The 22,758-nt window shown below is 43.5% G+C and overlaps 1 protein-coding gene and 1 long non-coding RNA gene across 18 annotated transcripts in view; one reads left to right on the top strand and one right to left on the bottom strand.

The window, feature by feature from the left end:
• Positions 1 to 22,758, bottom strand: part of nipbla (NIPBL cohesin loading factor a) — a 46,905-nt gene that overhangs the window by 11,729 nt on the left and 12,418 nt on the right. For both annotated transcript variants that reach the window (XM_052461069.1, XM_035784827.2), the window contains exons 14-38: positions 21,083 to 21,154; positions 20,893 to 20,982; positions 20,671 to 20,771; positions 20,480 to 20,566; positions 20,092 to 20,320; positions 19,696 to 19,847; positions 19,139 to 19,219; positions 18,660 to 18,760; positions 17,141 to 17,273; positions 15,348 to 15,430; positions 15,069 to 15,204; positions 9,552 to 9,695; positions 9,294 to 9,380; positions 8,924 to 9,150; positions 6,738 to 6,840; positions 5,255 to 5,353; positions 4,894 to 5,040; positions 4,471 to 4,605; positions 3,629 to 3,727; positions 3,417 to 3,470; positions 3,223 to 3,331; positions 2,379 to 2,509; positions 946 to 1,086; positions 595 to 688; positions 188 to 342 (exon numbers count right to left, since the gene is read on the bottom strand). In XM_052461069.1, the coding sequence (XP_052317029.1) occupies positions 188 to 342; positions 595 to 688; positions 946 to 1,086; positions 2,379 to 2,509; positions 3,223 to 3,331; positions 3,417 to 3,470; positions 3,629 to 3,727; positions 4,471 to 4,605; positions 4,894 to 5,040; positions 5,255 to 5,353; positions 6,738 to 6,840; positions 8,924 to 9,150; positions 9,294 to 9,380; positions 9,552 to 9,695; positions 15,069 to 15,204; positions 15,348 to 15,430; positions 17,141 to 17,273; positions 18,660 to 18,760; positions 19,139 to 19,219; positions 19,696 to 19,847; positions 20,092 to 20,320; positions 20,480 to 20,566; positions 20,671 to 20,771; positions 20,893 to 20,982; positions 21,083 to 21,154 (2,990 nt within the window). The remainder of the gene's footprint in view (positions 1 to 187; positions 343 to 594; positions 689 to 945; positions 1,087 to 2,378; positions 2,510 to 3,222; positions 3,332 to 3,416; positions 3,471 to 3,628; positions 3,728 to 4,470; positions 4,606 to 4,893; positions 5,041 to 5,254; positions 5,354 to 6,737; positions 6,841 to 8,923; positions 9,151 to 9,293; positions 9,381 to 9,551; positions 9,696 to 15,068; positions 15,205 to 15,347; positions 15,431 to 17,140; positions 17,274 to 18,659; positions 18,761 to 19,138; positions 19,220 to 19,695; positions 19,848 to 20,091; positions 20,321 to 20,479; positions 20,567 to 20,670; positions 20,772 to 20,892; positions 20,983 to 21,082; positions 21,155 to 22,758) is intronic.
• On the top strand, positions 5,342 to 6,465 carry LOC127907198 (uncharacterized). 16 transcript variants are annotated; one of them, XR_008063688.1, is made up of 6 exons: positions 5,342 to 5,518; positions 5,549 to 5,614; positions 5,699 to 5,830; positions 5,897 to 5,962; positions 6,011 to 6,172; positions 6,241 to 6,303. It is a non-coding gene; the product is annotated as an uncharacterized LOC127907198 (long non-coding RNA). The 16 variants fall into 16 exon arrangements; XR_008063692.1 differs by having other exon boundaries at positions 5,897 to 6,010; positions 6,059 to 6,172; XR_008063698.1 differs by lacking the exon at positions 5,699 to 5,830 and having other exon boundaries at positions 5,597 to 5,614; positions 5,831 to 5,962.

The raw sequence follows: 22,758 nt of genomic DNA, 5'->3' as shown, positions 1-22,758 counted from the left end.
CAGGTCAGCCCAGGTTGGAAGCCCAGGTCAGCCCAGGTTGGAAGCCCAGGTCAGCCCAGGTTGGAAGCCCAGGTTGGAAGGTTGGAACCAAGGTTGGGAGCTTAAAAAAGTGACTTCTTATTCCCAGTTATTTTACATGCATCCATATGACTGGAGTTCGGTTTGAATTATAAAAAGAGTCCTTTACCTTGGTGATGCCCTTGAACTCCTCCATGTCGAACTCAAAGTGTCGACACAAGGCTCCCACGGTGAAGAGGGAGCGCAGGAGGGCCGGCTTGTTGGCAGCCAGAGCTGTACTGTTGGGATCTTCCTGGTGCTGCGTCTTCAGCTTGGTCAGAGCACCTTCGAAAACCACAACACGGCTGGGTTATACTAGATATTCTCTAGATGGATTTGAAATGCATTGTATCCACAACGTGTGTGGCTGAATTGTCAAATCAAACAAATTCAAAAACACCTGCGTGTTGTTGTGTGTCAGTCATAACAGACAGAGCTTGAACACACCAGGAGTAAGCTGAGGAGATGTGTGTGTGTGTGTGTGTGTGTGTGTGTGTGTGTGTGTGTGTGTGTGTGTGTGTGTGTGTGTGAACTCACCGTAGTATCTGTTAAAGCAAGACCACACAAACTTATAGTTGTGGGTCACCTTGTTGACCACGGCTCCGAGGCAGCTGACACAATGTTGGACAACCTGGCCGGAAGGGGGGATATTTAGCAACAACAACACTACCATCTAGCCTAGTAAAAAGCATGAGCTCATTTTAAATGTGCAGGGCATGCGATCCAACATTCAAGTAATTTCCTCAAAATTCCCAGAAATCCCAGTTGGGGATGAAGCAGGCAAATCAAGAAATCTTTCGACCAATATTTCTGGAAAAGCTAGGAATTCTGGGAAAGTTCCTGGAGTTTTGCAACCCTATATATCCAGAACACTAGGACTCTACACACCGTCATGCCGTATTTGATGATGAGTTTCATCAGGTCTTCCTCTATGGTGGTGAGGAAGGTCTCAGAGGGGTGCTCCAACAGAGGGATCACCAGCTCCAGGATCTTGGCCACATTACAGATCACCATGAAGTCGCTGGCGTTCTGCACCACAACACAGCATTAATACTCAGCTTTCCATACAATCTTTATATGAACATAAAGTACACGACAGGCCTGATGGAAACAGAACATTTGAACGGTAAAACTTTCCAAATGTCGACAAAAAAACAAAAACACACTAGACAAGGCGGGATCTTCGTGTCAGTCAAATTAATTATGCGAGAAATGTCAGTGGAAACGCCTTTATGTGCGAATATTGATATATTAACCACCATCATATCAAAGTGAAACTTGGGAGTCACGCGATTATATGTTGTGTGATCCTCCCACTACGACTCAGGAAAACATGCAGTTTAATAAACTACTACTGATGAAATAAGTTCTGATGAACTTCACAGGGTGGTGAAACATGAGCTTGATGCTCCGTTCAATAAATATCGAGGGTCTTGTTCTGGTTAAAATAATCTTGCTCATCATGTAGGCTATACCTGCACTGTATCTGCACGCGCTTTGCTAGAGAGAAGGTGCCAATACCACAGTGGGCACATTCACTATTTAACGCAAAATGTTTAGTGACAAAACCATCAGTAGAGTTGAAAATGTTAATCGAAACCCATTTAACTTGTGTATTTTTTTATTTAAAATCGGTACGTGGGAATTTAACCGCAGGTTATTTTTATGTGCTCTACATCATCGCAAAACATCTCTGGTGGGGAAATTAGAATATTATTTTTATGCATATTTTTGAATATATTCATGGAAATGTGTGGCCAACTGGATGGAAACCTAGCTTGTGATGCAATCACAACACTAGAGGAGACTTTCTTCACACTGTGGTCTGAAATGTGCATTTTACAATAAACACCACAGAGCCATCCAAACATTTCAACCAGTACCATTATGTGGAATTGTTCTATAGTGTATATACTGTATGTAAATTACTTGTTAATTATTTTGTATATATATATATCATGTATAGACCGATTTTACCTCCCAAGTGGTGCAGCGGTCTAAGGCACTGCATCTCAGTGCTAGAGGCGTCACTACAGACCCCGATCTGATTCCAGGCTGTATCACAACCGGCGGTGATTGGGAGTCCCATAGGGCAGCGCACAATTGGCCCAGTGTCGCCGGGGTAGGCCATCATTGTAAATAAGAATTTGTTCTTAACTGACTTGCCAAGTTAAATAAAATAAAATGTTGAGGTCAGCACCATTTGACCAGGTCAAATTATTGGTACATGCAAATGTATAAATAAAGGCGATTCTGATTTGATAGGTTTTGCATCATGACTTTTTTTTTTTGGGGGGGGGGGCTCTTTGGGATAATCTCACATTGCACTTGGTGGTCAGGTAGGGTTGCATGGTCATGGCGTGTTTGACGATGAGCTGAGCCCGGATCTTGCTGAACAGGAAGAGAGTGGTGATGCAGGACACCAGGCGGGTGGAGTTCACCCCTTTACTTTCTGAAAGGGGACAAGAATCACGTTACATTAAAGAAATCCACTCACGGGGCCGCCAGTTTGAGAGCCCTGGGTTAAAGGGATAGTTCATCCAAAAACTAGATATTAGTATTTTGTTCTTAAGTCCACTGTTAATACAACCCCTCAAAAAGGGTGCATGTCAGAGGTATATCCCCCAAAGGGTGCATGTCAGAGGTCAATCCCCCAAAGGGTGCATGTCAGAGGTATATCCCCCAAAGGGTGCATGTCAGAGGTATATCCCCCAAAGGGTGCATGTCAGAGGTATATCCCCCAAAGTGTGCATGTCAGAGGTATATCCCCCAAAGTGTGCATGTCAGAGGTATATCCCCCAAAGGGTGCATGTCAGAGGTATATCCCCCAAAGGGTGCATGTCAGAGGTATATCCCCCAAAGGGTGCATGTCAGAGGTATATCCCCCAAAGGGTGCATGTCAGAGGTATATCCCCCAAAGGGTGCATGTCAGAGGTATATCCCCCAAAGGGTGCATGTCAGAGGTCAATCACCCCAAAAAGTGTGCACATCAGCAATCAAGTTCTCAAGATGGAGAGCACTTTGAGGACAAAGCAAAAAGTGTGATGGGTTTTTTGACAGATTTGTTTATGAGTGATTAGATAGTTTCAGTGATCTATCCTTATAAAAAGTGTCCTCTGGAATTGGCGGGGAAAAACAAGTCAGAACAAAACCGAGGCAAGTTACCTGTAAGAGACTCCTCGTATTTGAGGATGTGCTCCACAAGATTGTCCACGAGCTGCACACAAGCCTTCTGGGCCGGTTTGTAGGCAGCGTCTTCCTCCACTTTCAACAGCTGACAGAGGAGAGAAGTGAGCAGAAAGACAAGGAGGTTTGTAGCCACTCAGACAAAAAAAAAAAAAAAAAAAAAAAAAACTTACATTTTGAAGGAGTTGCTCGAACCAATCGTAGCCCGTGTCTTTGCAAGCCGTGACCTGCAAAACACATTGAGCATGTTAACGATCTCACAATCCAAGATGCAGTCGGATGTAGGACACTAAAATCAGAACATCTGCAAAATGACTCGCATGTAAATAACACATGAAATGATTAGAGTTGAACCAGATGACAACAGCGTTGAGGTTGCACTCACCACGTCAGTTATGTTGAGGATCTTCCTGGTCATAGTGTCTTTGTCGTGGGCCGGGGTCGGGGTGAACCACAGCTTCTGGAATGTTTCGTTGACTAGTTTCTGTCATAGGGACAAGAAGTATCACAGTTGAGTCAATACGTCACACATGGAGACAATGAAGCTTCATGTTCTTACAGGAGGTAAGTGTGTATATTATGGTCTCATTGACTTTTTATTTTTTTACCTGCACTGTTGGGAGCATAAGAACTTCACTGTTCCCCCGATGCTGATATAAATCGTAGGGTACAGTGACATTCTTATGCTGTGCATGTGATTAATAAACTAATCTAATCTACTGTGTAGACAGCTTCTTCTCAGAATACACAACTACTCAACTAGCGGACAATACAGCAGTTTAAAAAAGGTCCAGTATAGCGTTTTGTGTATGACTGATTCCAGATAGGAATGTTAGTTATAGGAACTGTCATTCTCATTGAATGTAAGTCCGATAAGCGGTAGATCCATTCTATGCTCCATATTTCTATGCTTCCCCTCCGTAAGTCAATTTTTTTTATTCTTTTTACTTTTTACTTCAAAAAACGGAAAAAAATTATATTTTTTGGTTTATAGAAAATATACATATCCTGTGTAAAAAAAATAATATTTCACAGCAGTTTAGATTGTATAATGATTCTCTACACAACACACCGCTTGTTGTGTCACAAACTGAAATTAGACAAATGTGAAAATGTTTTATATATTTCTACACATTTGCACCTTTAAGCCTAGAAACAATAGGGTCTGTAGTCGTTTTTGATATCCTGGTCAGGATCAACTCTGGGCCCTAATGATAAGAACAGTACCTTAATGCCCTCCTCGTCGTTGACCCGACGGATCATCCTCACACACATCTCTGTAATCTTGTTGAAGGTGGGCTGCTCCAGACAGATGTCTCTCAGGATCTTAATCACCCTCTTCCTCACGCTGATACCCGTGTCCTGAGGAAGAGATAGAGCATGCAGAAACTTACTTGACCGTCTCGTATCTCAAGTATACAACTTCAAAAAGTAAAAGGCTGTACATTTTAACTGAGCGCCAGTGGTGGGTGCAATGCTTTTATTTAGCCAATAGGTGGCAGTGGAAGACAACAAATGTGCATGAACATGAGGTGAACTATCCATAAAGTCTCAAATGGATTGATGGAATCCAGTGCAACACTCTTCAGCTGAGATTGCTTTTTCAAACACTTGGGGTGTGTGCGTTGCGGTGTGTTGCTCGGGGCTCACCAGAATCCTCTCGATAAGCATGTCGTAGTACTGCTCAGTGAGCTGGGGTCGGCTCAGAACGAAGCGGCCCAGAAGCTCCACGGCCGCCTCCCGCACGCTGGTGGAGTTGTCCATCAGACGGCCATGCACTCCGCGCTGCATGTCCAACTGCACACACAGCCAGGGGAGAACAAGGTTAAAGGGAACACACCACAAAAAAAAACAACAACATGTTTTGGTATTTTGTTCATTCCGTCCACTGTTAACGCACCATGTCATCCGTCAAGTTTTAAAAATAGAACACATACAAAGCAAAAAAAACATGATGTTGCTTTTTCACACTGCCACAGGACAAGACTGGTCACACATTATACACTCTTACCCTGGAAAGAATGCTAGGATCCACAGAAACCACCTCAGACAGACATTTCATGGCTTTTGTCCGGACAGCGATTGCACTCTCCCCCAGGACTCGCAAGATCTAGAGAGAGAGAAAGAGGGTAATGGAAAGAGAGAGAGAGAGAGGGTAATGGAAAGAGAGCGAGGAGGTAATGGAGAGAGCGGGGGTAATGGAAAGAGAGAGAGAGAGAGAAAGAGGGTAATGGAAAGAGAGCGAGAGAGAGAGGAGGTAATGGAGAGAGAGGAGGTAATGGAAAGAGAGCGAGAGAGAGAGGAGGTAATGGATAGAGAGGAGGTAATGGAAAGAGAGCGAGAGAGAGAGGAGGTAATGGAGAGAGAGGAGGTAATGGAAAGAGAGGAGGTAATGGATAGAGAGCGAGAGGGAGAGGAGGTAATGGAGAGAGAGGAGGTAATGGATAGAGAGGAGGTAATGGAAAGAGAGCGAGAGAGAGAGGAGGTAATGGAGAGAGAGGAGGTAATGGATAGAGAGGAGGTAATGGAAAGAGAGCGAGAGGGAGAGGAGGTAATGGAGAGAGAGGAGGTAATGGATAGAGAGGAGGTAATGGAAAGAGAGCGAGAGAGAGAGGAGGTAATGGAGAGAGAGGAGGTAATGGATAGAGAGGAGGTAATGGAAAGAGAGCGAGAGGGAGAGGAGGTAATGGAGAGAGAGGAGGTAATGGATAGAGAGGAGGTAATGGAAAGAGAGCGAGAGGGAGAGGAGGTAATGGAGAGAGAGGAGGTAATGGAAAGAGAGCGAGAGAGAGAGGAGGTAATGGAGAGAGAGGAGGTAATGGATAGAGAGGAGGTAATGGAAAGAGAGCGAGAGGGAGAGGAGGTAATGGAGAGAGAGGAGGTAATGGATAGAGAGGAGGTAATGGAAAGAGAGCGAGAGAGAGAGGAGGTAATGGAAAGAGAGGAGGTAATGGATAGAGAGGAGGTAATGGAAAGAGAGCGAGAGAGAGAGAGGAGGTAATGGAGAGAGAGGAGGTAATGGATAGAGAGGAGGTAATGGAAAGAGAGCGAGAGAGAGAGAGGAGGTAATGGAGAGAGAGGAGGTAATGGAGAGAGCAGGGGTAATGGAAAGAGAGATAGAGAGCGAAGAGAAAGAAAAAGGGAGATGGAGAAAGAGAGTCAGAGAAAAGCCATGGTGTTGCTCATTGTTACTCACTGCCTGGCAGGACAGAGCAACATCAAGTAAGGAGAACTGATCTGGTATCAGGTACGACCCTCTGTCCATACAATGGTATTCATTATGATCTAGAAGGTGAAACTGATGGAAACTAGATCTATACTCCAACTCTGAGAAGCATTTTGATTATGGGCCCTGAGTTCATTTAACAGGCTCAAATCAAACATTATTTAAAACCACAACACTACACAAGTAAAAAAACACAAAATAAAGTAAATAAATGAACAGAAAGCAACAAAGCAGATGAATAAAAAGAACATGCTTGTGGGTTTCTTGCCTGGGTTAAGTAAATATCAAAGCTCTGGGCGAACGGCCTCATGGAGGCTAAGTAGCGGACGATGAGACAGGAGTCGTCGTAGTCCACCGTGTCAGAGTTCATTCTGCCAACACAGAACCGGTTGGGGAAAACAGTTTTAGGATTTACATCAACCACTGGGGGCCATCTCCTTTTTTATTACACCTTTATTTAACCAGCTAGGCCAGTTGAGAACATCTTTATTTAACCAGGTAGGCCAGTTGAGAACATCTTTATTTAACCAGGTAGGCCAGTTGAGAACATCTTTATTTAACCAGGTAGGCCAGTTGAGAACAAGTTCTCATTTACAACTGCGACCTGGCCAAGATAAAGCAAAGTGCGACAAAAACAGAGTTACACATAAACAAACGTACAGGCAATAACACAAAAATAAAATATTTTTCTATTTATGTACAGCGTGTGCAAATGTAGAAGAGTAGAGAGGTAAAAGGCAATAAATAGGCCATAGAGGCTAAAATCATGACAATTATTAATACTGGAGTAATAGATGTGCAGATGATGATGTGCAAGTAGAGATACTGGTGTGTAAAAGAGCAAGAGGGTAAGTAATAGTATTTACAGACATCAGGCTATACAACAGCCTTGTTACGGAGATGGTTCAGCATCGGAATATAATTATATCCATAAATGAATAGATATTCTACAAATATAATACATATATAATTACAATGACTAACACTATTCCACTGGGTGGTCTGACCTCGGGTTGTGCAGGAATACAGATGTTCATATCGTAATTACCATCCTTCTCCCATGTTTGGATATTTACAAGTTTGTGAACGAGAGACATTGTGCAAAATGAACACAAAACGTATGATGCATGCTTTTTTCTGATGGAACAGCAGAACAGGCGCTACGCTGAGATGACTAGCCAAGTAAACAACATAAAACAGCTGGTCTCACCTGCTTCTACTTCCTCCTGTTTACAAACAAACACGTGACTGTCTCAACGGTTGTGATTGAACTACGGTGAGATTTACAATGTAAACAGAGTATGTGAGCGGAGCAGAGCTGGAGAGAGATTCCCAAAGGCCGGAGCGTCGGCATTCTCGTCCGCAGCGCTCGCTTCACAAACTCAGGACATGCCTGACAAAGCATGCATTGTCATTGTAGCAAAGAATTTCTAAACTAAAATGTTTTCTTCATTTTGGTGCCATTATCAATACTATTGGCCATAACTGGCATTTTTCCCACGTTCAAGGAGCTTTCCGGTTTGATTGGGGTATTTTGCCTAAAAACCTTTTTTTTTTTTAAATTAAAAATCAACTCTGCATTCCTGCCCAGCCTGGCAAGAGTGGTCCAAAGGGTGTTAATCATCCCCAGTGGCTCTGCAAGTGTGGAGAGGATGTTCTCCACTGCTGACCGGCTCTCCAGGCACCATCACGAGCCCGAAGACACAGACTGGCCAGACTCCTGCTTCTAAAGATGAATTCAGGGCCTATATGCATAATTTACTATAATGATTGACTACAACAACATGTTTTAATGCAGCATGCTTTATGTCCCCACCAGAATATCGTGTCACTGGCAAACACTTCACAATGTATTTCTTTGTATGTTATAGCCTTGAAATAATACAGCCTAAATCATTCAGGCTCCCTGTCTGGCTCCTGACCTATTTACACTGTTTATATGCTGTTTAATATGACATGTAGCCTATTTGAAATGATGTGCATTTCTTACATTCATCTTTTCATGTTGTTTATTCAAATAATTTTCATTCAAATCATATGGTTTGGTTTCAATACTTCTAAACCAAAATGGTAGATCCAGGTAGTCACAACAATAGATGGGATGTTGGTTAACCTGGGCTTTTAATGAATGGAGTGAATATGGAGCAGCAGTTTATTTTCTTGTGAGCGTTGTTAGCGGAGGGGTTGGAAAGGATGTGGCACGCGATGACTGGGATTTCCAACCACACAACTCTGCTCAAATACTCTGAATGTAAGATACTGTGACAGGAGAACCGAAGAACGGGATCTGATTTATCTCCTAACATATTTCACTAGTTGACTGCAGATTAACCTAAAAAGCAGCTACAAATAGTCCAATGTATTGAGCTAGAAACCGTTTCAACGGTACTGACGTTATTTTAAAAAACTATTTCCAAATACCTCGTGACAGACAGACACACAGACGTGCAGTACCTCAGGGTGGTGAAATGGGAGGGGACCGTCTTTATGATCTTGCGGAGGAACTTCTTGCGTGCCTCGGCACGCTGCATGACCTCCCCAATGGTCTCAATGTCCTTGGCGTGGTGGCCAGGGCCGTCCGACGAGTCCTCTTCCCGATCCCGTTTCTGGCTCTTCATGGTCTTCTCGGTCTCTATGGTGGTGTCGCGGAACCACTGCGCTATGTAGAACTTCCTGGCAAACTGGCAAAAGGAAAGTACACAGTTAGTAGAAGGAAATATCTAATTAATATATTATTTGTTAAGCATCTATTCCTTCCAAAAAAATAATCTCAAAGTAAATAAAAATAAAAAATATTGAGCGTAGTGGTGTAACACAAACTGACCAATAGTGAAGGGTCTGTCTCTGTGTTCTCCTCCATGTAGTCCAGAAGGGCTTTCTGCAGTTGCTGGGTCTCGTCGTCACCTTGGGTCTGTGTGGGTAAAGGAAAAAATGTCAAATGTTCCAACCCTTCTGCGCGTTTGTTCCCCCCGCGCCTCTGTCCCGTCCCCGCCCCCCTGCCAACCTAATTGGTTGGCCGCCTTCAAGTCGTGTCCACCTCTGAATGCAGGATCGGAGAAACAGCAGTCATGTTGTTCCCTACCTCTTTCAGGATGCGGTCAATGGATCGCTGGTCCATCTTGCTGGTGACGGCATCTTTGCGCAGGCGAGCGGCCACCGTGCCTAGATAGTCCAGGGAGGCAACCCTCAGGGTCATCTCCGTCTGCTTGTTACTGAACTGGTGCACCTGTGAGTGAGTGAGTGAGTGAGTGAGTGAGTGAGTGAGTGAGTGAGTGAGTGAGTGAGTGAGTGAGTAGGGTACAGAGAGGGGGGCAGGGAGGGAGAGAGAGAAGGGGGTCAGGAGCAGAAGGGATGGTGGGAGAGAGTGGTGGTGGGTCAGGGCCTCCACTCTGATGAGGTAGATGCACCAAGCAGAACAGTAGTAGACAGTTGGACTAGTATAGTAGTATTACTGCGTTTGTGGTTACTCTTTTGACAGGGAAAGTAGAGCGAATACTCCAAGACCAACCAATAGGATTCCGCCTAACGAATCCAGCAACATTGTACATATGGAATGATCTACGGTAGATGTAAAGTTAAATGTTTTAAGTATCACTGTACTTCTGTTATTACGGAGCTATCAGTTTTATTAGTGCGCCTGCGCAAAAAAAGTCTTGTTGTAGATGAACCTGGCCTGAGTGCAACGGCAACCATGGATAGTGTTAATGAGGTGGAGTTAACGTTGTTAAACTGGAACCTCGTCGTTGTGCCATTTTGAATTAACTTTGCAGTTATTAACCGTCCTCTGCTACCAATGTGGCACTTCGCTTCGACGAGAAGAGGTTCTAAAAAAAGTTGGGGGAAATGAACTTGGAATCTGGACAAGAAAAGACAAGTGGTATTGTGGTGGTGTTATCGCTCGAAGGAAGAGCGAGATACAGCACTGGGAAAATCCGTTGAGGATTGGAACAAGGACGACGGTATGGGAACTTTGATGAGGACACTGGATTCTGTGCGTCTTAAAAGAGAAAGACGGTGCCTACGAGACATATTCAAACTTTTGACAGTGTTTACTAAAGACATTTCGGTTGCTTTGACGGGCTACATAATTGATCTCGAACAGAGGTACAATAGGATGCTCATGTAAGTTACGAGATGGCTCTCCTGGATGCAGTGTTAGCTTTCAAGTTGCTAGATACTGCATGTCTGGATGGTAGGGTGAAACAGTTGGCTTTGACTGCTTGTACTATGCTGACTTTTGCGTCAATTTAGTCAGGCACTAAAAAAAAATATTTCTGTTGAATAAGACGTCTGTCGCACCGATAACAGATGGAATGTAAGTGAGTGACGCAGCATGACACTGAGCAGCAGAGAAAAGGCTCCAACAAGTCATGTTCTCAAGACAACCAGACGTGGGCGCCATTGCCCGGCACAAATCCACTGGACAGATATGGACGGAGATCAAAATGTGCTATTTGTCAAAGCACTTACCGTTTGTGTTGAAGACTGTCCTCGTAAAAATGAACAAGTTAAACTAACAGAGGAAAATGTAAACACAGAGCAGTGTAACATTACACTGTTTTCAAACCAATCTGCTTCTGATACTGAGATCTTTATAGTTGAATCGTTAGGATCAGCTGTGATTGATACTGCATGTACTGCAGTTTGTGGTGCGAAATGGCTTGACAGCCATGTCCGTAAACTAAATATGAATGACGTACAAAATATGATTGACACGCCAAGCAAAAGAGCTTTCAAATTTGGAGATGAGAGAATCGTCCATTCTACCAAGAGAGTCAAGATACCAGCAACAATGTGTCAGACTAAGAGTCACATTGAAACAGATGTGGTCCCTACAGCTATCCCCTTACTGAAACAGATGTGGTCCCTACAGCTATCCCCTTACTGAAACAGATGTGGTCCCTACAGCTATCCCCTTACTGAAACAGATGCGGTCCCTACAGCTATCCCCTTACTGAAACAGATGCGGTCCCTACAGCTATCCCCTTACTGAAACAGATGCGGTCCCTACAGCTATCCCCTTACTGAAACAGATGCGGTCCCTACAGCTATCCCCTTACTGAAACAGATGTGGTCCCTACAGCTATCCCCTTACTGAAACAGATGCGGTCCCTACAGATATCCCCTTACTGAAACAGATGCGGTCCCTACAGATATCCCCTTACTGAAACAGATGCGGTCCCTACAGCTATCCCCTTACTGAAACAGATGTGGTCCCTACAGCTATCCCCTTACTGAAACAGATGTGGTCCCTACAGATATCCCCTTACTGAAACAGATGTGGTCCCTACAGATATCCCCTTACTATTAAGTAGGGTTGCACATTTTGGGGAATATTCAGGAGGTGGAAACTTTCCGTGGGAATTAACGGGAATATATGTGAATTTACAGAAATATATGCAAATTAATATTAATACCATTAAAATCAAAATCATTTTATTAGTCACATGCACTGAATACATGCACCTTACAGTTCGCGACGTGGCTGGATTTAATTTTCTAATCTGTGATTGTCTGTTGACCCTGCCACATACGTCTGGTGTCTGAGCCGTTGAACTGGGACTCATCTTTGTCCCTATACTGACGTTTAGCCTGCTTGATTGCTTTGCAGAGGGAATAACTACACTGTTTGTATTCTTCTATACTCCCAGTCTTCTAGCCCTGGTTAAATGTGGTGGTTCGCGCTTTCAGTTGTGTGAATGCTCCCATCTATCCACGGTTTCTGGTTGGGGTAGGTTTTAATAGTCACAGCGGGTACAACATCTCCAATGCACTTCCTGATATACCAATACGGTGAATGAGTTGGTGTCGATATTTCCTGAAGTTACTCTGAACTTATCCCAGTCAGTGTGACCAAAATAATCTTGAATTGTGGATTCCAATTGTTCAGACCAGGGTTAATTCGTCCTTACCACGGGTGCTTCCTGTTTGAGTTTCTGCCAATAGGATGGGAGGAGCAAGATGGAATCGTGGTCCGATTTGACGAATGGAGGGCGGGGAAGGGTCTGATATGCATTCTGGAAGGTAGTATAGTAATGGTCGAGCGTTTTAGCAGGGCGGGTACAACAATAAATAAGTCTTCCTCAAATTTGCTTTGTTAAAATCCCTAGCTAGAATAAATGCATCCTCAGGATATGTGGTTTCCAGTGTGCATAGGTAGCTTGAGAAATACAAATAAAAACTCACACAACCCATCTGTAATGGGTAACGTAAATAATACTCGAAACCTTTAAATACTTTGCTGATGTTTCATTTGTCTTTAAAGTGGGAGATTGTTAAGTTCATGTTTTAAGTATCACTATATTTGTTATTGCGGTGCTATCACGCTTATTAGTGCGCCTGTGCAAATCTCTCGTTGTCGGTGAACCTGGCCTGAGTGCAATGGCAACCATGTATTGCGCTAATACGGTGGAGTTAACCTCTCTAGGGTATGTGGGATGCTAGCGTCCCATCTGGCCAACATCCAGTGAGGTTGTAGAGCGCCAAATTCAATTACAGAAATGCTCATTATAAAAATTCAGAAAACAAAACATATTTTACATAGGTTTAAAGATTAACTTCTTGTTAAACCAACCAGTGTCATATTTATAAAATGCTTTTCGGCGAAAGCATACCTAGCCCAGAACATACCTAGCCCAGAACATACCTAGCCCAGAACATACCTAGCCCAGAACATACCTAGCCCAGAACATAGACAAGTTGACAAATTATTACAAACAGTTACCAGCCAAGCAGAAGCGTTACAAAACTCAGAAATAGAGATAAAATTAATCCCTTACCTTTGATGATCTTCATATGGTGGCAATCAGAAGACCTTCATTTACTCAATAAATGTTCCTTTTGTTCGATGAAGTCTCTTTATATCCAAAAACCTCAGTTTTGTTAGCGTGTTTTCTTCAGTAATCCACAGGCTCAAACTCAGTCAAAACAATCAGACAAAAAAATCCAAATTGTATCCGTAAAGTTCATAGAAACATGTCAAATTATGTTTATATTCAATCCTCATGTTGTTTTTTAGCCTAAATGATCTATAATATTTCAACCAGACAATAACGTTGTCAATATAAAAGATAAACAGGAAATGCACATGAGCCTGAAAAAAACTGTCACATTAGGGTCCACTCGTTCAGACTGGTCTTACTCCCTCATTTATAAGAATACAAGCCTGAAACGATTTCTAAAGACTGCCTTCCAATAGATGTCAACATAGAAACTGCAAATGGATTCCTAAGTCAATGGATACTGTAATGGCATTGAATAGAAAACTACAAAAAACTTCCTGAATGGATTTTTCTCAGGTGTTCGCCTGCTTAACCGGTTAATCCTACCCCCTACTTTTTCGAACATTCTGTTAAAAATCGCGCAACATTTCAGCGCCCTGCTACTCATGCCAGGAATATAGTATATGCATATGATTAGTATGTGTGGATAGAAAACACTCAGACGTTTATAAAACTGGTTAAATCACGGCTGTGACTATAACAGAACGTGCGTTTCATCGAAAAGCTCAGGAAAATCTGATCACTGAAAATGGAAATATATATCCATGCGCGACTTGAACCCATTGATAAAGGTGAACCACATTTAATGGGGCTGAGGTTGCAATACCTACAGCTTCCACACGTTGTCTAGAGTCTTGTCATTTGCCTAGGCTTTGTTTCTTGGTCAAACAGACGCAAGGCAACGCATTTCCTCCGGTCTCCGACCGGATATTTTGGTTGAGAAATACCCAGACATTTTTTCCAGACGGACAGCTAAAGAATATACTTCGCCTCGTGATCAATTTGATCTCTTATTAACGTTTAATAATACCTAAAATTGCATTACAAAAGTATTTCGAAGTGTTTTGTGAAAGTTTATCGTCGACTTTTTGAATTTAAAAAAATGACGTTACAAGACGCTATTCTTTTCCGTTTATCACACAGTCTTCATAGATCGATATCTAGGCTATAATATGGACCGATTTAATCGGAAAAAAAGACCCAATAGTGATTATGGGACATCTAGGAGTGCCAACAAAGAAGATGGTCAAATGTAATGAATGTTTTATATTTTATTTGTGCGGTTTGTGTAGCGACGACTATGCTAATTATTTTGTTTACGTCTTTTGGGGTGTTACATGCTATCAGATAATAGCTTCTCATGCTTTCGCGGAAAAGCATTTTAAAAATCTGACTTGTTGCCTGGATTCACAACGAGTGTAGCTTTAATTCAATACCCTGCATGTGTATTTTAATGAACGTTTCAGTTTTAACTAGTACTATTAGCATTTAGCGTAGCGCATTTGCATTTCCAGATGTCTAGATGGGACGCCTGCGTGCCAGGTAGGACCAAGAGGTTAATCAGTTCTGTTATACTCACAGACACTATTCTAACAGTTTTGGAAACTTTATAGAGTGTTTTCTATTCCAAATCTACCAGTTATATGCATATATCATATCTTCTGGGCCCGAGTAGCAGGCTGTTTAATTTGGGCATGCTTTTCATCCAAAATTCCGAATGCTGCCCCCTACCCTAGAGAGGTTAACGTTGTTCAACTGGAACCTTGTCGTGGTATCATTTTGAGTTAACAGTAGACAGGCAGCCAGTCAGGACTTACCAGCAGTCTGCCTAACAGGCTCAACAGCAGCTCGGCAGCGGGCCACTCTGGCTTGTTGACCGTGGAGAGCAGGTCCTGGACAAAGTTCTCAAACAGAGGCCTGTAGTCCTCCTCGCTCCCCTGCTTACTGCCACACCTGGCCACGACAATACACAGAAAGAGAAAGAAGAGGGAGAGAGGATGTTAGGTGGACATTACACTAAACACAGCCGATGGGGTCATGAGGAGATATACAAACAAAGAGAGAACAAACTATCTGGAGATGAAAGACAATCTTACTTTTTGAGGAACACCGAGAGGAAGTTCTGAGCTGTCCTCATGGCAGTCTCATAGTTGTTGGTGATCAGCAAGTCCTGATCTACCTAGAACAAATCAAACATTTACAGAATATTGTTAAAATAAGGATGCTCTTCACTAGGAAACTCAGTTTTGAGAATCTCAAGTTTCAAAAATATATCTGTGATATATAGTGTTGGAGAGGGTACAGTTGTGGCCAAAAGTTTTGAGAATGACACAAATACTAATTTCCACAAAGTTTGCTGCTTCAGTGTCTTTAGATATTTTTGTCAGATGTTACTATGGAATGCTGAAGTATAATTACAAGCATTTCATAAGTGTCAAAGGATTTTATGCTTGGAGTTTGTCAGAATGGGTTTTTGTTTTTCCACCCGCCTCTTGAGGATTGACCACAAGATTGACCACAAGTTCTCAATGGGATTAAGGTCTAGGGAGTTTCCTGGCCATGGACCCAAAATATTGATGTTCTGTTATCTGAGCCACTTAGTTATCACTTTTGCCTTATGGCAAGATGCTCCATCATGCTGGAAAAGGCATTGTTCATCCCCAAACTTCCCCAAACTTCCCGTCCCTTGGCTGAGAAGCAACCCCACACATGAATGGTCTCAGGATGCTTTATTGTTGGAATGACACAGGACTGATGGTAGCGCTCACCTTGTCTTCTCCGAACAAGCTTTTTTCCGATGCCCCAAACAATCGGAAAGGGGATTCATCAGAGAAAATGACTTTACCCCAAGTCCTCAGCAGTCCAATCCCTGTACCTTTTGCAGAATATCAGTCTGTCCCTGATGTTTTTCCTGGAGAGAAGTGCTGCCCTTCTTGACACCAGGCCATCCTCCAAAAGTCCTCGCCTCACTGTGCGTGCAGATGCACTCACACCTGCCTGCTGCCATTCCTGAGCAAGCTCTGTACTGGTGGTGTCCCAATCCCACAGCCAAATCAACTTTAGGAGACGGTCCTGGCGCTTGCTGGACTTTCTTGGGCGCCCTGAAGCCTTCTTCACAACAATTGAACCACTCTTCTTGAAGTTCTTGATGATCCGATAAATGGTTGATTTAGGTGCAATATTACTGGCAGCAATATCCTTGCCTGTGAAGCACTTTTCCTTGCAGGTAACCATGATTGACAGAGGAAGAACAATGATTCCAAGTACCACCCTACTTTTGAAGCTTCCAGTCTTTTATTCAAACTCAATTATCATGACAGAGTGATCTCCAGCCTTGTCCTCGTCAACACTCATACCTGTGTTAACGAGAGAATCACTGACATGATATCAGTTGGTCCTTTTGTGGCAGGGCTGAAATGCAGTGGAAATATTTTTTGGGGGGATTCAGTTTATTTGCATGGCAAAGAGGGACTTTGCAATTAATCTGATCACTCTTCGTAACATTCTGGAGTATATGCAAATTGCCACCATACAAACTGAGGCAGCAGACTTTGTGAAAATTAATATCTGTCTTTCTCAAAACTTTTGGCCACTAACTGTACACCTTCCACAACGCGTAGTTGGACATTGGTGCTGCCATTGAATTGGGCCCTCGTTCTAACTCTATGGCGTTTACATATGGTGGCGGCTGTGTGTTTTGATGCATTCAAGACAACCCCGGAATAACAACAACCAAAAAATAAACCGTCATAAAACTCGGAAATCCCAAGTCGGCAAACTCTGGCATCATCCTAGAGCTTCAACTTCTCTGACCTAAATAAAGATCACTATGTGAGCTTGTTTTATCCCGAGTTTACAGTGGTCACGATCACACCATTTCTCTGCGTACCTTGCTGTCGTACTCGTCCTCCATGCCGTCGCGGTCGTTTGGGAGGTGTACCACGCACTGAATGAGCTGTAGCACCAGGGCTGTAACCATTTGGATGTACATGGGCTCGCCGTCCCTGTCGCTGCTGTTCAGCCTGCCCAAACAACCAACAGCGTTTCAGAGTTATTAGTTGATTTATATTCCCTTTATTTCCCAGAGGGTGTATTCATTAGTGCACAACTCCCTTTATTTAACCAGAGGGTGTATTCATTAGTGCACAACTCCCTTTATTTTCCCAGGGGGTGTATTCATTAGTGCACACCTCCCTTTATTTTCCCAGGGGGTGTATTCATTAGTGCACACCTCCCTTTATTTAACCAGAGGGTGTATTCATTAGTGCACAACTCCCTTTATTTAACCAGAGGGTGTATTCATTAGTGCACAACTCCCTTTATTTTCCCAGGGGGTGTATTCATTAGTGCACACCTCCCTTTATTTACCCAGAGGGTGTATTCATTAGTGCACACCTCCCTTTATTTAACCAGAGGGTGTATTCATTAGTGCACAACTCCCTTTATTTAACCAGAGGGTGTATTCATTAGTGCACAACTCCCTTTATTTTCCCAGGGGGTGTATTCATTAGTGCACACCTCCCTTTATTTTCCCAGGGGGTGTATTCATTAGTGCACACCTCCCTTTATTTAACCAGAGGGTGTATTCATTAGTGCACACCTCCCTTTATTTAACCAGAGGGTGTATTCATTAGTGCACACCTCCCTTTATTTAACCAGAGGGTGTATTCATTAGTGCACACCTCCCTTTATTTAACCAGAGGGTGTATTCATTAGTGCACACCTCCCTTTATTTAACCAGAGGGTGTATTCATTAGTGCACACCTCCCTTTATTTAACCAGAGGGTGTATTCATTAGTGCACACCTCCCTTTATTTAACCAGAGGGTGTATTCATTAGCGCACACCTCCCTTTATTTAACCAGAGGGTGTATTCATTAGTGCACACCTCCCTTTACTTAACCAGAGGGTGTATTCATTAGTGCACACCTCCCTTTATTTAACCAGAGGGTGTATTCATTAGTGCACACCTCCCTTTATTTAACCAGAGGGTGTATTCATTAGTGCACACCTCCCTTTATTTAACCAGAGGGTGTATTCATTAGTGCACACCTCCCTTTATTTAACCAGAGGGTGTATTCATTAGTGCACACCTCCCTTTATTTAACCAGAGGGTGTATTCATTAGTGCACACCTCCCTTTATTTAACCAGGGGGTGTATTCGTTAGTGCACACTGTAGCAAAACACTTAGCAACGAAAACATTTTTTTAGTGTTTCTTATAAGTTCAGGTATGTCCCACCCCGTTTTGTCCCATTTGTTTCCTAGTGAATACACCCCAAGTCCTTCAAGAGAAATTCCCTTTAACTGCAACAGTGAGTTTTGACACAGTAGGGAAATGTATAAATGACATGATTTTGTAGCACCTTTCCTTCCTATGTTATATGGGCTTGGTTATGGTTATATTTACCTGAAGTTGCGGAGACTGCGTTTGCTGGTGGGCAGTCTGGCCAGAGATGTGAAGATCTCTTCCAGAATCAGCTGCCTGTGCTTCTCATAGCGGGAGAACACCTAGCCACAGACACAAGGTTAAGGTCAATCTGACACAGCGTAACCCAAACTCGGTACTCTGGATTCCAAGGAGTGCACATTTTGGTTTTTGCCCTAACACTACACAGCTGATTCAAATGATCAAAGCTTGATGATTAGTTGATTTGAATCAGCTGTGTAGTGCTTGGGCCAAAAAACTCAATGTGCCCCCCTTGGAGTCCTGAGGACAGAGTTTAGGAAACCCTGATCTAACACTTGGTTAGAATAAATCATGCTTTTAGCCGCCTACAAAATGACATTTTGAGTGAAATGACCGGCTAGAATTTACAGCTCACACCCATGCGACCAATAAAACAAATGTAAAATTCTCGCTCTGGAGCCTTGGAAGGGAACACTTACCGCCGTCACCAGCTTGATGGCACACAGCTGCAGCTCACTGACACTCTCCACAAAGAAAGGGGTGATGCCCATTGAGGAGATCTACCAGAGAGAGAGAGAGAGAGAGAGAGCGCGAGCGAGAGAGCGAGAGAGAGAGCGAGAGAGAGAGAGAGAGAGAGAGCGAGAGAGAGAGAGCGAGAGAGCGAGAGAGAGAGCGAGAGCGAGCGAGAGAGCGAGCGAGAGAGAGAGAGAGCGAGCGAGAGCGAGCGAGAGAGAGAGCGAGAGAGCGAGCGAGAGAGAGAGCGAGAGAGAGAGCGAGAGAGAGAGCGAGAGAGCGAGAGAGAGAGCGAGAGAGAGAGAGCGAGAGAGAGAGCGAGAGAGAGAGCGCGAGCGAGAGAGCGAGAGAGAGAGCGAGAGAGAGAGAGAGAGAGAGAGAGAGAGAGAGAGAGAGAGCGAGAGAGAGAGAAATAAAAAGAAAATACCATTATTGCTGAGGTCCTGTATTAATGTGGATTACTGATTAATGCAATGATCCAAACATCAGAGGCTGGTTTGAGGAAAGAGGGAGAGCTGGCTACCTGGAGGATGGTGGTGTCGGTGAGCAGCTGAATCTCCAGCAGCTCAGAGATGTTGCTGACCATGTCGCACACCTTGTTGTACAGCATGACAATGACCCGCTGCTTGTGGGTGGAGCACTTGGCCCGCTTCGCCTTGGAGCTCAGCAGGCCACCTGTTGCAGGGGACGAGAGAGTGATGCGCTGCCGTCTTGAACAAATTGCATCTCAATAATAGACCACTCTGGAAATACGTTTTTTCATGTGTTCATCTTCTGGTGTTCGAAAATCAAATGGAAAACAATTCCATTCAATGTGACCCGTGTGTGTGTGTGTGTGTGTGTGTGTGTGTGTGTGTGTGTGTGTGTGTGTGTGTGTGTGTGTGTGTGTGTGTGTGTGTGGTTTATAAAGCTAGCTGACCTCCGTGAGGGTCCACCCTATAGACAGGGTCGTACTGGGGGTAGAGGGTGTTCTGCAGGTGGAACTTGGTGTACTGGAGAACCCTCTCGATCACGTCCTCCATGTATACTGCCTTGGGCATGTGGGCGGACGTCATGATGTTGAGGGCCGTCAGACAGGCGTCGGCCGACTTGGTCACGCGCTCCATAATGAGGTCTCGCCACAGCTTCTCCTCATCTTCGTCGTTGTCCTGCGAGTGTGTGTGTGTGTGTCAGCAAAGAAGGGGTGGGAGACAGGAGCAGAGTTCAGCCAATCAAACAAAAATGCTTACGGAGTATAGGCTTATCGGTAGTGGAGAACAAATTATCCCCGAAGTTGTAGTGTAATAGTGTGGGAAGAAGACACTCACATGGCTCATGAGCGTCGAGAGCCTGGCCCCATCCTGGATGTTTTTCTCCAGGATGTTCAGTACCTTCACCAGCTTATCCGACGGTATCTGTGAACCAATCGATTTCAAGGAAGACGTCCAAGGAAGTGAGATACATTTGAAAAGGTATTCGAACAGGGCCATGACATCAAGAACAAGTGGAAAAGGCCTACCCTGCAGGTGATGCCCATGGCCTTGATCTTGGCCGACTCGCTGCCCAGCTCGTTCAACTGCTGTTTACCCAGCAGCAGCTCCTGTGGGATCTCATCGTCGTCTATTAATTAAGGATCAGAGAGAGGAGGGTTTCAAATATACTGGGCTCGACACTCAGTAAAGTGGCTAAAGGACATTAAGTTAGACTAACAACAGAGAAACCGTAGAGAGATCTAACTTACCCATCTGCGTAAAGTCCACATCCTCCAGATTCTCTAGGATGTTGTCAACACTGGAGGAGAATCTTTTGAATGTGGACGAGTCCATCAGTTCTTAAGAGGCAGAAAGTCAATGTCATCAGTCATCATAATTCATCGTTGTATAGCAACATGATAATTTGCAATCAAAATGGTAAACCAATGAAACAGCTACCCTGGTGAGTGAGCTTGGGCTCATAGGCTTTCCTCTTTTTCTGGTTCTCTTTTTTCTTCATCTGCCTGGCAACTGAAAGAGATAGAAAGAGCATCATTTCATTTCAAAACAATATTACATTAATCAAAAGTCCCTTAACCATGTTAATGCTCAGACCACGTCAACAGAATCATGCAGAAACAACCAATTCCTATGATTAACAAATGTTAAATAATGCTAATATGTGCAAAACAATAGTTGTGAACAACGGTTGCATTTCGTCATTATAATAAGACAGGAAGCAATGTGTGAAATTCACTGTGGACCTCAAGAAAAATCACAAACCCACAATGCAATGCTCTCTCTCTGGACAGGGCCACGAGTGCCTAGACTGCAGCTTGCTGATAGCTCGGTAACGTTATTGTCAGCGTCCCAATGTTCAACTCTTTTTTCCCGAGTCATGTCTTTCAATGTTTGTTTGTTGAATGATGTTCACTGAAGCACACACCTACACGTTTTAACCTTAGAAAATAGATCTAGCTAGCTACAGTAGCTAGCAAGTTATGTCCCTTGATCAACCTAATGTAAGCATGAAATGCCTAGAAGCTATTAAAAATGTAGTGAATGTATAATCAGTTCGGCGCTAGAAGGACAGCTTGCTCACGTTTCAATTAAGTTGCAGGCGGGCTTTCGGTAGTAGATAGCTACCTACGGTTGGACTATGTGGCTTGCCAGCGACTATCTCTTTCCCTCAATGTGAAACGCTGTGTGGGCCAAACAGCTATTGGCTAGTTCTTCCGTCTGTAATGAAACAGGCGGGGGTCATCGGTTGAGCCTGCTGCGACGATTGAATTAGATTAGAACAAGCCGTTCTCTCCCTCTGATCACACAGTCACCCCCTTTCTCCAAACATGGTGTACGAATCAGAATCCGTGGCTTGTTATCGTTGATCAACAAGTTATTTCCTGTCAACTTTGCTGAGGCCATATGGTTGTTTTGGTCTACTTGGTGCTGTTTAGTGGGCCCCTGGGCTACTTTGTCCATAAAATGATTCCATTGCTGGCGACGTCTGTTATGTTGTGATCCAAGCCCATGCTCGTTTGCCTTTATTATTTATTCTCAGTCAGGCACGTTTACAGAGCGACGGATCATTAGAAAATAAAATGACTAATGTAGATTGATTATTTGAATTGTACAAATGTTGTGGCATAAATGTCAGGAGAGAAAAGTTAGGCTCCTCTCGAAAGTAAAAAAAAAAAAATATATATATATATGGGGCAAGAGAATTAGCCTACCTATCTAAATGTGTCTAGAATAAATGCAGGCTGTAATAGCCAGCATTAGGCTATTTATTAGCCTTTAGTCTTTATTAAATCACTGATAATGGAATAGGACTAAGTCAATGAATCGTACGCATTGTCATCTTTCAGGGTTGTTTACCTTTGAACAATGTGTGAATGAGTGAAGGAACATAACGATGCACTCTGAGTGATAGAGCAGTAATGAAGGAACATAACGATGCATTCAGTGATAGAGCAGTAATGAAGGAACATAACGATGCACTCAGTGATAGAGCAGTAATGAAGGAACATAACGATGCACTGAGTGATAGAGCAGTAATGAAGGAACATAACGATGCGCTCAGTGATAGAGCAGTAATGAAGGAACATAACGATGCACTGAGTGATAGAGCAGTA

The sequence above is a fragment of the Oncorhynchus keta genome, chromosome 14 (genome assembly GCF_023373465.1).
Source record: "Oncorhynchus keta strain PuntledgeMale-10-30-2019 chromosome 14, Oket_V2, whole genome shotgun sequence".
In the NCBI taxonomy this organism is placed as follows: domain Eukaryota; kingdom Metazoa; phylum Chordata; class Actinopteri; order Salmoniformes; family Salmonidae; genus Oncorhynchus; species Oncorhynchus keta.
This window is presented reverse-complemented; position numbering and strand designations above follow the sequence as displayed.